Source organism: Buteo buteo, chromosome 12, assembly GCF_964188355.1.
Source record: "Buteo buteo chromosome 12, bButBut1.hap1.1, whole genome shotgun sequence".
Classification (NCBI taxonomy): Eukaryota; Metazoa; Chordata; class Aves; order Accipitriformes; family Accipitridae; genus Buteo; species Buteo buteo.
Window position 1 is genome coordinate 42360648 of NC_134182.1, and position 15378 is coordinate 42376025.

A 15378-nucleotide genomic window follows, 5' to 3' on the forward strand; every position below is an offset into this window, starting at 1 on the left:
GAGTAATGTGGTAGGTACAGAAGCTCCTGGTAGGGTAGCGCTGGAATAATTTCCCTGCCAATTACAGAAGGTACAAGTTGCAGCTTTATGGATACAGTCTGTCTGGAGGTGCATATTTCTTTTATGCCGTGTCTTGCTGGAAAGCATAATTTACATCTAAATGTGCACATTTCTCTTTTTCATCTCTGGCCTCTGAAGCATGGGATGTTTTTGTTTTGTTGTCCAGGAGCTTTTACTGGTTTTCAAAGCTATCTTTCTGAAAGCATAATAATTTCAGCATGTTATTATTCTATGGGCACAAGGCCCCCTTAGAAACACACAGTGTTACGGAAGCTGCTGTTTGATCCATGAAACAAGCCCCCAAAAAACCCATCAGAAGATCAGTCCTGAGAGGTGCAAAGTACCCAACTAGCTCAGGATGTGCTGGAGCTACTCTCCAGCTTTGGTTTTTTGGGGGATGAGCAAGAATCAGTTTTGTAACCCAAAATGTACCACTTTCCATCCTGACAGAAGCAGAGGGATAAGATTTTATTTTATAAAGGTCCTGAATAGCAGTGTTTGGCCAGGATTTCTCTCCTTAGCTGCAGCTCTTGAAACAATTTTGTTGACCAACAAAGATCTAAGCTTTGGGGATGTCTAAAATCCTTACGTTTCTCCTCAAAGTGGTGGAAGACTTTGGGGAAATTCCCCCTTGATTTCTGGAGAGCCCAATACATTTAATCCCTGTGAAATTCCTTTTATTATGGAGAAACAGGGCGGAAGGTGTTAGAAAAGTTGGCTGGAATTAAACAAGGAGAAAAATCAAGGGAACGTTTTGAAAGAGCTGCTTTGCTAAATGCTCATGCGTCGTGGAGGTGGTCCCAGCTCAAATCACTGGAAAAGCATTGGGGGGACCTGAGCATGCTCCAAAACAGCGGAAACCAGAGAGAAGGGTGGTTTTAATAAATAAATAAATAAATCCAACAAATTATTGCCAACGTGCATGGTTTCAGCACTGCATTTGGACAAAAAGGAGCCTGTGGTAGCAAAGCAAGATTTGAGGGTAGCTGCTTGCCTTGTGCTATGCTGAATGGTCAAGGCAACTGGGTGAGCTCTTCTATTTCTTATTTTTTGTTCTTATTTCTTGTATTTCCCCTTTTGCTTCCTCTGAGCTAAGTCTGTTCACCAATTCTCTGTTCACAGGTCCCTGGAGAAGTCATTAACACCCTGTGTGGATACAGGACGCTCGATAAAGAGGTAACACTGGCTTTTTCCTTTGTACATATGAGATGTGCTTCTCCTTCCCCAAACCCCCTAAAATGAGACAGTTATCTGCAGGTAAGCTCTTTCCCCACCAAGGATGGCTGTTACTGCAGCTGTGTATAAACTCATTTTTATCACTTTTCCCTGGCATCTCAGGGTGTTGCTCAGGCTCACAGAGCACGGGCAGGCTCGTGACATGTTTGGGTAGTCCCTGTAGGCTTTGGCGTGGTTTTTCTGGATCAGCCCCGGGAAATGCTGATCCTGAGTTGTGTTTTGAGGCTTGGTGGTAGGAGAGAAGCTGATTTTGAGGCCTTCAGGGGTGACTGTGGGACCGTATTGCAGCAGAGCGCTGCGGTATCTCTGTGCATATGGTCCGTAGCTCCCAGGGACAGTTTTTTGGCAAGAAAATCCCCGGGAGAGATCCAGTCCAAGAAATCAATTCCCAAACGCTTCTCGTGCCACTCCCTTGCCTTGCAAGAAGAAGCAAATGCAAGAAATAACATCTCCCCCCAACCCCAACATCTCAATGAAAACCGTGGTTCTTCTCTCTGCTCTTCTTCCAGCGCCTGGAGCTGCTCAACGTTATCCACGTGCGAGGCTGCATCCATGCCGTCGGGCTCTGGCTCAAAGACAACTTTGAGGCCACTTTGGGCATTGTTTGCTCCCTGCTGCTTCCACAGGTACATGGCAGATCCGGTCGGCATCTTCTCGGCTTCTTTCACTGTGCTGGAGGAGGAAAATAATTCATTTTTAGTTTGGTTTTTTTTCCCCTCCATTTACATCTGAGATTTGTGTCTTGGGCAGCAAACGTCACAGCACTTTCTAGGGCACCCTTAGCAAAATTAACGGTTTATGACTGCGGCGCTGGCTGTCTTGTAACGTGCTCCTGAAATCTAATTATTGATCAAGTAATAGCATCTAAAAGCAAGCCATGCATATGTGAGCACAGCAAATCCTTTTATATTTGTTTTTATGGCTCTCTTCAAATAGAGCATAAATATTAACCAAAATAAACCATAATCGTAAATTTAGCAGGGTTTGCCATGCCTCATGAAATCCAGTTCCCAGTAATGATGCCTGAGGATCCAAGCGACTTTCCAGCACAGGTAATTAAGCTCTTCATCACAGATGCTCGATATGGAGAGAAATCTTGTGTTGCAGCTGGGGCTGTCCCTTTGCAACACTGTTGGCACTGTGCTAGCAAGGAAGTGAATACTTCTCTTAAATCTTTCCAGAATTATTTCTGACAAAACTTTGATGATTTAGTGTTGATTTGATCCTTTTTTGATTCTTTTTGAGGCTCACAAGCGAAAGCTTTCTTTTTATCTCATTGTATGAAACGTTGGGTTTGCCACTGGAGGTATTTGGTGATGCTTTCCAGATACGGGGGTTTAATCTAAACGGGAATGAAATTATTTTATTTTTTTATGTGTTTCCGCTTGCAGTGAAAGGTAGAATAGTGGTTGAATAAAGCAGAAGCTGTTGGGGAAATATGTGGCGCGTTCAGCTAATTTTTCAAAGGATGGACTTTCCTCTTGAGCTCTCAGATGGTCCAAATGAAAAACCGAGACAGGGGAGCAGTTTGTGCCCAATCCACATTTCTAAAGTGCTTTCTCCAAAGCATGCAAATGAGCAATGGACTTCTGCTGTGCTACCACTAGGAAATGCAATGGGCACAGAAATGGGGTGAGAAAGTGCTGTAATAGAGGCGACCGCTTCCATCTGCCTTGCAGGATGTTGAGAGCACATTACAGGAGCCGCCTGTTGCGTTACCCATTAACCTGCCAACGTGATGCTCTTAATTGGGAAAGATGGGGAGAAAAACCAGAGATGGCAATAAGGATTGCTGAGCCTTGATGAATATCAAGTGCTTTTGAGCAAGCATTGTGATTTTTCTGTCATGCCGTTAAATGCTCTTCAGATGAAGAACCTTGTTCTTCCCATCTGCTCACGATTTCAAGGTTTTAAATGTAAATCGGATTTGATTCTGTCAAGTTTTGGAGGGAATTAAGTTATAAATGGCCATCTGCGTTGCCAGGAGCTGTCAGCCCAGAAGCAGCTTCATCCCCAGCAGCTGCCAGTAGAAAGCTGGGGTGAGAATATTGTCCTTGAATTGCCGATCCAAGGGGGAAGGGGTTGGCATTGTTGACGTGGGGAGTTGACAGTGCCTTGAGCTTTGGGAAGAGTGAACGTATTGACCTGTCCCATCTCTGGCCTTTGGGTATTTGTCATGTCCTGCATGGGACACGTGCCTCTCCATGGAGCTGCAAACCACCTTGGTGGAAGACTTGCATGATGCTGGGGAGAAGGTTGGGATGATGATCCATGTCCCCAGTCCAGCTTTGGGTTTTGCCCAATTTCCCTCAAAGTGTTGCTCTTCCTTAGGCTCAAACTTCAGCCTCATCTGTGATGGTGAGCAGCTCAAGGGCTCAAAGGTTGGGGGTTTGAACTCGGCTGATGTTCATCATCTGAGCGCCCGAGATTTGTGCTTGGATTTGGGGTAAGCAACCAGCTCTTCTTGTGCAGAAGGAAGGACCCAAGAAAAGTTTGGCTGACGTAGAGTGCCCGTGGAGAGTGGGCAATTATTGTTCTCAGTGTTGTCTTTCCATCATGCTCAGGTGTGGGAAACCATCAGATTTTGACTTTCCATCATGTGGGAAGTTACTGAATTTTTAAGTTTTCTCTGCTTTTCCCCAAATACCTGTGAGAGGCCAAGGCCACAGAGCAGGCTGCTTGGCTTTGCTTTCTCAGGGGTGCGGGCATCTAATTGGGTTTGGGAAAAGCTGTAAATCTGCTGGGTCCTGTTGGGTGTTGAACTGATCGAACGAGTCAGGAGGCAGGGAAAAATCCTGCCCAGGTATGTCACTGTGCAGCAGCCAGCCTCTCCCCTGGCTGGTGCAGGGCAGAGGGAGTTTGTAATTTTATGAGCGCTCCTAAATCACTAATGTCTACACCTTTTTTAAGTAAGTCATCAAGCAATGGGAAAATTTGAGGAGTTGGGAAGTGGTTGTGTTCATTTATCTTCATTCAGAGCGAAGCATAAACACACCAACTCAATTATTTTTCTGCCTTTGCAGAATACCTTTAATTCTCTTTTTTCTTTTTCCTATGTTTCATTCTCCAGTAAAATCCCATCTCCTTGCCCTTCTTCTCAGCCAAACTGCAGACCGAGGCCAAACTGTGATGCATTTCATATCGCTCTCAAAGAGACATTTTAATTTAGTTGTTGGCAGTCAGTGGCAAATTCATGTTGTGGCCTCGTACTAGTTGTGTTTAATTATGAAGCAACCCCAGATCTTTCAGCAGGTGCAGCAAAGCACATAAATTTCTTTTCTACTGACTGCATCCCTACCTTCCCTGCCTCTAGGAAGATTATCTGAGGACTTTACAGCATGCGTAAATTGTGGTTTTAGTTAAAATAAGCCAAATAACCTCTTGCATTGCTCTTTCCCCTTTGCCATGCCCAGGTGCTCTTTTAGTAGCTTTTATACTGACCTCAGGAAAAGCATCTCCAACTTTTCCATTCCTGGGTCTTTACAGGGGGTGTTTTCTGACAGTATTTCATCCTCCTTAGCAAAGTGAAGATGTAGCCACTGTAATAAGGTAGAAACAAGTGCATAAAAAAACTCTTCAACCCCTTTTTCTCCATCCTAAAGAAGCAGAAAATGGCACAAGTCCAATTAAAGAGGAAAAAAACCTCTGAAAGGTCACTGCCAAGTGTTAGTATTTATCGACTCAGCGGTGCTGCTGACTTGCGGTGAATTGTTGCTACCTCCGTTTCACTTTGGTATTTCATCAATCTCCAAAGCTCTACGTTGGGAGCAGCTACAGAGTAACAGGGCATCAGTGTGGAGGTAGATGTTCCCTCCTAAGAGTATAAATCCAGAAGATCAACTATTTCAGTCGTCAAAAATGCAGCATTAGACTTGCAACAGGCATTTTGCAGGTAGGCGTCTTCATCTCTTGGTGACAGTAATGTTAAATGTTTCCTTGTGTAAAGGGCTTTGTATTGCCAAAGTTCCCTTTTTCTTTGCGAGATTAATTTGTATTTTGTTTGCTTTTTAATATCTTAGTTGCTTCAGGGTCTGGAAGGCGGTATATTCTCAAGTGGCTGACGCATGCTTAATGTAGTAGAAAAGGAGAATAAAAGGGATTTTTCCATCTGCAGTCCATGACCTCTGCAAGAGCCTGCTCTATAAATATCAATTTATGGAAGGAAAAGCCAATAAAAGATAAATGCTTGCTTTTTACCTGATTAGCTCTGGGAAAGCTTGAAATGATTCAACTCTTCTGTTTAGCAGGATCGAGCTTTACAGCCGCCCAAATGGGCAAGGACCTCCAGAGCCGGGCACACGCCTGCACAGCAGCCGGTGATGTTTGCATGGAGAAGGGTTTTCTTGCAGAAAGTTTTGTTTGCAGAGGACACTCGTTGGGCTGACGGATTATCTTCTCCATGGTTAGAGTTGGTTTTGTCGGGACCGTGATGCAGTGGGATGTGGTTAATCATGCTGTCACCCTGCGAGGGCTCTTGAGCCTCATTTTGTTGCTATTTTCTATCCTTGATTTTTGCCCTTGTTAAGCGAAAGCCAAATTGAGCCTTGCATGTTTGATTGCCCAGGAAAATGTGACTGGAAGAGCTGAGCTCCTTTTGAGTGCTCTGCAAGGCCCAAAAATGCAACCGTTCCACCCCGAATCAAGCCACTGATCGCATGCACATGCATACGCACACCCCTAAGGGAAAACAGCTGTGGTTTTCCAGACCTTTTTCTTGTTGTATAATAATGTGAAAATGAGCATTTGAGCCCTTTCCTTCTCTGCTTCCAAAAATGGTCCTGACTCCAAACATGCTGCTTTTTGCCAGACGTGGAAGAGACGAGCCATCAATCAATGAGCATTTCCCAGTGAGGAGGATATTGCAATTAGATCTTGGCCATATCAGCCCCGTTGAGACCTATTCCTAATGCAAAACCATTTAATCTGAAAGAACAAGTGGAGCTGCTACGAGACAGTGAGCAAAGCTGGGGCTTGGCAAGGCTGGAGCTGAGCACCAAAAAGCCTTGTAATAATCTTACGGCACCTACGTGCAAGACAGAAGGACATGGCTTATGTCTAGCAGAAGGCTCTGCACTGCACCAGAACCACAGAAATTGGAGTGTAGCCTCAAATACTTGTGTATGCTTCCTCAAGTGCTGGAAGAGAAGGAATAACCATTAGTTGTGTTAAAGTACCCCAAACTTCCATACTAACCTGATTTTGGTCTTGTGATGTTGGTAGGAAATTGGTAATTGTGACCGATGCTGTCTTGTTTGAAATGGTTTTAAAAAGTCTTCCTTGGCTGCTGTCAGCTCCAAGGGCAAAGAGGGCTTTGGGCTTTGAGGGAGAGAGCAAGCGTTGATCCCAAGTGCAATATTAGGGTTTATCTGAGACAGATCGTGCTGGAGAACCAGGATGCTTCACTGCCATCACGAAAAAGAGTGGAGAACAGGCGCTGAAACCACCTGACCATGTATTTCCAATCTCTTCTGGATATCTCTTGTAATATAAAGATGATTCTTCATTGCCTTGGAGTAATAGCAGTGGATGAAGTGAGGCATTTGCTACGTCAGGGGCAATAACAATTTCTGGGAACAGCAGCAGGATGGTGTCCTTGCTCAGCTAGACAGTCCAACACCCGTAGCTTAATCATGATACAGCACTCAGTTATAATTAGTGCTACTGTTCTAAGTTGGCTAGAAATAATTGCAAGTTCCCGAGCAAAATAACGGGGGTTTTAATTTGCTTTTTGAGCTTTTGCTGGTTTGCACAGAGAAAACCCAAGGGTCTTCCAGTAGCAGGGACTTGCAGACATCCATGGGAACCTTCTGGGATTAAATGAGCATTTATAATTGGGGCTTAAAAATAATCAGACTGCCCTTGCCTGGATGCGTGTCCCCACATTGTTTTGGTGGGGCAGGGAGGTCACTTTCCCAGGGACTCATGGGGACAGGAGAAATACAAATGAGGGGTTTGATTAAGCGGCGTGGGAGGATACGAAAAGCTGCAAGTGATGAATGGGTTTTATTTCCCCGTCCTCCCAGGTGGCTCAGAAGCATCGTACAGCCCCTGGGAGTCCAAGACAAAATCCCTGAGGATTGGTGCTTTGGAGCGTGGTTTTTTTGGTGGTTTGTTTTTTTTTTTTCCTCTCTGATGGACATAAATTTCCTCTAGCTGCTTGGATGGGTTGGATGGGAGAATTTATGGTTGGCCCTCACTGACAGCAGACATCCCACTCACCCTTTTGCTGGTTGAAAATGAAGAAGCAGAAGTTCCTACTCTAAATTGGATGGGTTTGGGGCAGACTTCACCTGTGGCTCACCAGGGGAGTCCCAAAGTGCTGCTGAGAGATGGTCATCAAGGTCTTCAGCTGCAAAATGCCAGTTTGGATCAGCTCGAGGCCACCAAGCTGCTATGGGGAGGAGCTGGAGAGGTGGGAAATGGCAGCAGACCATTCTGTCCCCCATTCTGTTTTGCTGTGTATTTAGATATTTATTTTTTTCTTAAAAAACAAACAAACAAAAAAACAACAAAGTAAGAGGATGGTGCAATGTTGTGTCCTTAGTGTGTTAAAATATAATAATCCAGGTATTTGTATGGCCACAGTGAATACCATTGCTTCTAACGGTTGATGCTTTGGTTTTGCAAAGTTTCTCTTCTTGATTTGTGCTCAAGGTGGCCGGGGAGCAGAGGGCGAGGTGGGCAGCATGCCCCAGCAGGGAGGAAAACACGTGCGAAGGGAAGGATGCAGGAAGGATATGCCTGTGCAAGCCTTTGCACGTTCCCTGCTGCAGCGTCCGGATGGGAAGCAATGCAGTAATCCTCAAATAATGTCATCTGCAGGGTGGTTTTCTCCATACCTGTCACCGCAGGGGATCCCCAACTTTGGGTGCCACCAAATTACCAATAGCATTATCAATGCAAATTGCAATATATAGCTAGTGCAATTGCTATTGCAATATCCTTGCAAAAATTAATTATATATATGTAAAACCCTATTGTGACTTTCCGGTGAGTCTGCATGCTTTATTGATTCCCTTGATATGCAAAGGTCTTTGGATTTATTTCATGCATGCAACTGCTCTTGCACCCTGTAAGAGCAGGTACTGAATGATCTCATACCCCTGTGAAAACCCTGTGCATTTATATCCCCCAGCAAAAAGCTCAGAAAGCGGCAGACTAGAGACTTCCCGAGACAGCGGTGGTTTCCATACTTCGCTGAATGCCAGCCAGAAAGAAGAGGCAATTTTCTAACTTTAAATGACCCGCAAGCAGTAACTCCCAAGCAGTTCTACCCTCACTCGCTGGTGGTTACCATCACGGGGAGGGGAAGTCAGGGAGAAAAGCAGGTTTTTAATTTTTTTAGCCTCATATTTGATACATTTTGTTAACATGCTCCTTTGCAACAACGCCTTCCTTCATATTGCAATGCAGTAAAATCAGTGCTCACGTTAGAAGTCTCTTTACTTCTGGAAAACATGGTGCCCTTGGTGCCGGCAATATTGAATGCATCTATATTCCTGACAGCTTTTTCTGTTTTCATTAAGTGAAAGAGGATATTTAGAGGCAAGCTGGAATGGAAGTTGGTTCATAACTCAGAGGAGAGTGAAGGCTGTGGGATGCAGACTGTTGATTGAGGACTTGGGGTACCTTTATTCCATTCAAGAAATCCCCAGTTTAACTGGGACGCTGCATCCTGCAATACCTCCGATGTCGCATCGCCATCGGGAGGAGAGGAGCAGGACGGATGATGTCCCCAAACCCGCCTGGTTTTCCAGAATTGGATTCATTTGCATTAAATTTATTGTAAACACAAATCTTTCCTGAATTACTGTTTGGTTTAGGGAGGAAAAAATTACATGCTTGCCTTAAAATTTGTCATTTCAAAGGGTTTTGCTTGCTTGGTCCTTTCACTGTATCAGCAGTGGGATTTTAATCTGCCCAGTGATGGCATGCTAATAGAAGTAAATAATGCTAAGGCTTAACATACATTTAAATATTATTTTAAAACTTCTTAAATCCTTAAAGGCTCTGCTGTTGAATATGGATTAGCACAATCTTATTATCTGGATCCGCATGGGAGCGGTTGCTCTGTGCTTTCCCTACGGTTCATGGAGAGACGGAGCCATCTCCAAGCATCATCCAACCAGCCTTGCCCTCCTGCATCCCTGCCTGGAGGCTTCTCCAGCTTTTGGGGACAAAAGAGGGGACAAATGTGGGAGAGGAGAGCAGGAACCCGGCTGGCGTTTCCATGACAAAGTCTTTGGTTTTGTTATTTTTGCTTTGCTGCCAAAAGCAAGCTCCATCCCAGGTGACTGCAAGGTTGCACAGCCCACTTTTGGTCCTGTGCACGTTCTCGGAGAGCGAATGCATCTCACACAGTTTGAGTTGGAGATGACTGCCGTCTCTCTACGCAGGCTGAAATAATTTCGTAGAGTATTTGGGAAGTAGTTGCCTGCTGAGACAGATATATAATATGCAGCGCAGCAGTGAATATTTTGAGGGCAGCGGGGAGCTACAGAGATACATCCACAGAAGTTACCTGGGCTGTAAGATAACCTGATTTCAGGTCGTTTGGATAATGAAAGGAGATGCTGAGATGTTTGCAGACTTCAGTTTTTCTTCCAGCATCTGCAGTCATCTTTCCCAGCAAAGAACCCTAATGGCACAAATCCAGCATTTCTGCAATTCCCGCTATTGGAAAAGCCCTGCTAGCCGTAACCGTGCAGCAGCCTCTGGCACCTCATCTGTTCTTTCAGTGATTAATCCTGTTATCAGTAATTCGGTGGAATGTCAAATAAGCAGAATGCTCTTTGAGGATTGGTGGGTGCAATTAGGAAAGTGGGAATGGGGCAAGCTCCAACTGAGCACTTCAAGGAAGGACTCTCCGTGTTGGGAGAGCATCTCAAAGGATGCAGTCTTCCAACTCGTTGAAGGAAGAGTTGTTGATCCAGGGGGTCCCCTTGGATTCCACCTCCAGGTGAATTTGGGAAGGCAAAGTAAATATTGGGCTGTTTTGGGGCAGCTTATGTGCAAGGTGCAAGCTGCTCATGCAGATGACAGGGTATTTCTCTGATTCTGAAAGACAGATTAATAAACCCCAGTGACGTTTGTATCTGCCTGATTGCTTTCAGCTCACTGGGTGACACTTACCTGATTTGCTTTCTCCCTGTGAAGTTTTTGCCTCCATTTTCTGCAGCCTCCTCTGGGTAAACACTTTTCCCTTTCCACTATGGGATAAAATGGTCCCTAATTTAAGATGCATTACAACCTTTTGCTCTTATCCCCATTTATCTTTCTCTTAATGTTCCCACTTTCCAGGCTATTTAACAACGACTCAATTAGGACCCATAGAAATGATTAATAACATTTTTCAGCTCCAAAACCAATGTGCTGCAATAGCACAGGAGATTTCAGCTGATGGATGGTACAGGTGCAACTGGGTTATTTATTGACTCTTTGTGCAAGGAATGGTTATGCAGAAAAAATTTGTTAACTACTAGCCTTGAAAATGAGAAGGAGAGCCCTGACGCTCAAGATGGTCTCGTCCTTCTCCATCCCATCTCACGCATTGAAAATATCTATAAAACTGCAGTTTGTATCCTGGTGCTGACCCCAAAACATCTGGGGCTTATAGAGAATAAACCTTATTTCTACAGATCAGTAGTCAAGGTGGGTAAAGGGTTAGTACAAAAGATGCAGTTTGTGCTGACAATCCTCTGATTGCCACTGTGCCACTCATCAGCATCTGGCCTGCAAATAGCTCCTCACAAAGGCTTATTGCCTAATGTTCGTAGCCACCACAGTGTAGCACTGCAAAGGAAACATCAGGAGAAATCAAAGCAATGCACTTGAAATCTTGCGCTGATGAAAATGCTTTTTTTTCCCCTTGTCCTAAAGATTTAAAGTGTATTTTTTAATTCGCTGACAGCCAGCAGGGAAATGGGAAATAATCCGTGGCACCATGCTTGCAGCGATATCTTAATTTTAGCAAGAGCCCGGACCTCTGCCTCTCTCTTTGCAATGCTCGTGGTGACGTCCAACTAATCCGCATCCCTCTGTCAGGGCTGATGTGGGAAGTTGTGAGTTGGACGTGGCCGTTAATGAGTTGGACAACGAGCCTGTTGCTTTGGCAGAAGCTTTTACTGGGAATTGTCCTCTCCTGTCTCATGGTCAGGTTTGGAAGTGCGGGTGACAGCATCCCTTGCAGGAGAAGACCTTCTAGAAGAGTTTGTACAACTATAGCAGTTTTAACACTCATATTTTGCAGGTGATCGGCCTCGTGATGGCTTGGCTGTATTGGCAAAAGCTCAATGAGATCTACTCCAAACTGGACACCGTTGACTTCAAGATCCTGGAGATGCGGGATTTCAGCTTTGGGGCGGTGGATCTGAGCGGCGCGGGCTGGTGCTGGTGTTTACCCAAGGAAGGAGGCTACATTCCTGTCAATGCTGAGGATGAGGAAGACGAGGAGGAAGAGGAAGGCACCATCTGCCACAGCAAAGTGTGAGAAGGTGGAGGACTGAAAGGCAGCTTGGAGCAAAGCTCTTAGGGAGGTGGCGGGTATTGAATGTGGAAATAATGTGATTTATCTTCTCAGGTTCAGGAGATACTTTGGGAGAAACTGTAAAGTAACGCTGGAGGGTTATAAAAACTGCAATGCACCGTGCGGGCACGTGAGCTCCCCCGGGTCCTTTCGCTACCTTGGCATTTTGAAGCATTTGTACATCTCCTTATTTGGTTTTTAGGGTTTTTTTTACACAATAAATGTGACTACTGTCGTGTTTTGCAAAGTCGCTTCCACTCGCTGTATGCCAGTCACGCCATCGGGGAGGGAAGTGGCACCATCATTATTGCACTTTGTGGTATCTTTATAGTTATATTTAGCCTGATCTCCTGAAAAATAGTGGCTTTATGGTAGATCCCCAGATGTGGCCAGAGCCCAGGTGTGCCCAGGGCCCAGAAAGACATAACTAAAGGAAAAAACGGAGCAGCTTGCTCTGCAGAGCCTTTCCAAAGGGCTTTTCCAGGAATCAGATCCCCAGGGAGGCACAACTTCCACCTCCTGGAGCGAGGTGAATGTTTGGGCAAGGCTTGCACAGGGGAAAACACCCATTTCTGAAGGTTTCCAGCTCTTCCCCATAAACTACGGCTTTCAGTTTTTGTCCCCAGGCAAGGAAAAGGAGAGCCTAGCAATTTTTAAAACAAAGACAGCTTTGTCGCGGCAACGTGCTGCCCCTGGAGATGGTGGTAACTCCCCTCTGCTGGAGACCAACCTCTAATGACCAGGTAAGGAATTACCTTTTATAGTATTTCATTTTTAGCACAACTTGGTGATCAAGGTGGCAATTCCCTGCCACATCACTTGGAATATAGGAATTAAACAGCCAACGTGTCTTGCATCCAACCCCAGACTGGTAAATTGAGCCACATTGGGAAATGGGCTCATAGAGGGAAACCTCAAGCAGATGAATTGCAAAAATATGAGTGTGGTTTTATTAAAAAAAAAAAACAAACAACAAACAACAGTGAAACCCTCTGCAAAGGTCCCTGGGCTGCTCTGGTGCAGGCTCAGCAATAACCTACCAATGACAAAGCTTCCCCCAGCACCCGTAAGTCAAATGCAGAGGAGGGAGCATAGATCAGGGACCTGTTTTCTCTCCCAACGTCCCCAAATCCCACGGGTACCCTGGGGCGGCTGTAGCTGCCACATCTATCAAGCAAGAGAAATCATCTCAAAAGTGAAATGCAAAGAAAAAAAAGGTCTATTTTTCAGAAGACCAATGTGTTTGCAGCACTGCTCGGTGAAGGAAACGTTGGGTTTATTAGTGATGTTTTTTATCAATAAGGGTATTTTGGAAGCCAGAGGCTGGCTTCGTTTAGTTGGATGCTCAAGCAGGAAAAAGTGGGTGAGCGCTGGGGTGCGACTGCCGGGCTCTGTCTCCCTCTTCTGACTGTTTTCAGGCTTTATTTTTTAACTAAACGAGAAGCAATCCTCAGCACAGGCTTGAAAAAACACTTTTGGAACTGTGGGTTTTTTCTGCAAATCACGTTGAAAACGGAGCTGGGAACCTCAAGAGCTGAGCGGTAGGGTTATTGATTTTTTTTAAAACAGTATGGCCAAAATTGGGGGTTTGGTTTTTTGCAAGTGAGGAAGGTAAAACCTGCAGCCCAGGGAAATTGGGTGAGCGTGATTGTTTAAGGAATAACAGGGTTGCTGCCTTTACCCAGGCAGCTCGTGGGCTCTGGGATTTTGCTTTTCTTCCTTCTTCCCCCTCTCTCCAGGAGGTGTTTAGTAAAACCTTAAGAAATACGAACTGATAAATTCAGCCTGCTCTTTGTATTTCCATGTATTTGGAGAAAGAAAGTTCATTTCTATTATTTTCTCTTTATTTACAGGACAAGCAGCCACCAACATCTTTAATCCATTTTCCTGGCTGGGCAGAGCCTGCTGATGCTGGACCCCGGCACAGACAGCATTGAACCGGTCGGATGCAAGCAGGTTTTCATGCCCGGATTAATACTGGTTTTTGGCAGGTGGTGAGTGATGGGAGATAGGGAGAAGTCGATTTATGCATCAGCTTGGGCACCCGGCTCCCCTATTCCCACAGACAGTTAGTCTGCAAATGCCTGGAAAACAGGAAAGGTAGATTTAAGCAAGAGCATGAAATCATAAGTGCGCTTTGCAAAAGCTTTTTTCCCTGCTTACAGACATGCCTCCCAAGTCTAAATAAACAGGATGCCAATAATATTCCCTAATTCACCCTAAATTTTACATCTTGAAATCATGGCTGCCTTGCCCCAGACCTGACCCTGCTACACATGGAAGAGCAAATCTAATAAAACAGGAGCTGGGAAGAAAATGGGAGCAGGGATAAAGTATCAAACAGGTTTTGCTTTGCTTCTGCTGAGACTCTGGATCGTGCCATCGAATAATCTCCCCAGAGGCGAGAGAAAAGCCCCGATATCGGATGACCTTAAAGCACAAACTCTGATTTCCCAATCTTCGTTTTTTAGTTTAACGATGAGGCCAGTTGTGACGAAGTGCCGGGCATTGCTTTGATGTGGATTTATTGATACCCCTGTTAAAAGGCTAAGTGGAGGGGAGCAAGCCAGGCGTTAAATAGAAGCGGACAGCTCGGGAAGCAAAGCAGGCATACTCGTGTGACTGGGAGCTTGGTTTTCATGAAATGAAATTTACGGATGTTCAACACGTTAAAAGCAAAGCATGGAAACTGCAAAATAATTCGTTGTGCAACCCTCATCAACACCTCCCCCTTCCCCAAACTGTATTTGATGGCCCAGGGGCTGATCCTGTTGTCCCTAGGGGTTTTAGGAGCTTTCTCACTGCTGTTGATGCTTCTCTGCACCTCCCTGACGAATTCTACTCCCATTCCTTAAGATCAGATGTACATGATATGGCACAGAGCAAAAAAATAAAAGCAGTTGCCCTCCCAAATCCCTAGCGATCGAGCCAAAACTGATGCAAACCCTGCCCCCCAACAATCCCAGAAGACACAGATCCTGCAAGTTGGGGATGGACGACTTCAATTTTCCTACATCCCGGTGGTCTGATATCTAGAAACCATCACTGCGCACGACCAGGTCTCTGGTGGCTTGAATGTCCCATCCTCTCCGGAGGTCTATTTGCATCCCGTGATGCCTTTCTGCTCCCAAAGTCAATCAGTGTCACCCAAAATACATTTTAACCTGGGAGCTACAAAGCGTTTGGCAGTAGGCGTCGATACGATGGTTGCAAGAGCAGCTTTATCTCAAGGCAATCTGGGCTCCCGCACCCACTAGCACCCGTGACTTTACTCTGCGGCCCCGTCCATCCTCTGATTTCTGAGCATTTTGGGGGAGCTCAAGGTGAGTTTATTAACAGTAAAACTTGGTTTTGTTGAACTGAGAGCTGGTGGGGGTAGTGGGCATTTTGAATTGACAAAGATAACAGCGCTCTCCTTTTCCTCCCCTTACTTCTAGAGCACTTACAGTCATGTTTTCCAACAGTTATAGTCTGCGTCGTGCTTATGTTTGTATGCAAGGGTTGGTTTTTTTTTGGGGGGGGGTAATACGTAAAAAATTAGAGGAAAAAATCCTAGG

General features: G+C 45.2%; 1 protein-coding gene across 1 annotated transcript in view; it reads left to right on the plus strand.

Annotated features, from left to right (window-relative positions):
• The window catches only part of LOC142038320 (tetraspanin-15-like), a 44553-nt gene extending 32533 nt beyond the window's left edge, over positions 1-12020 (plus strand). The window contains exons 6-8 of the mRNA XM_075043667.1: positions 1183-1236; positions 1806-1922; positions 11546-12020. Of these exons, the coding sequence (XP_074899768.1) occupies positions 1183-1236; positions 1806-1922; positions 11546-11785 (411 nt within the window). The 3' untranslated portion in view covers positions 11786-12020. The remainder of the gene's footprint in view (positions 1-1182; positions 1237-1805; positions 1923-11545) is intronic.
• Positions 12021-15378: the final 3358 nt, after the last annotated feature.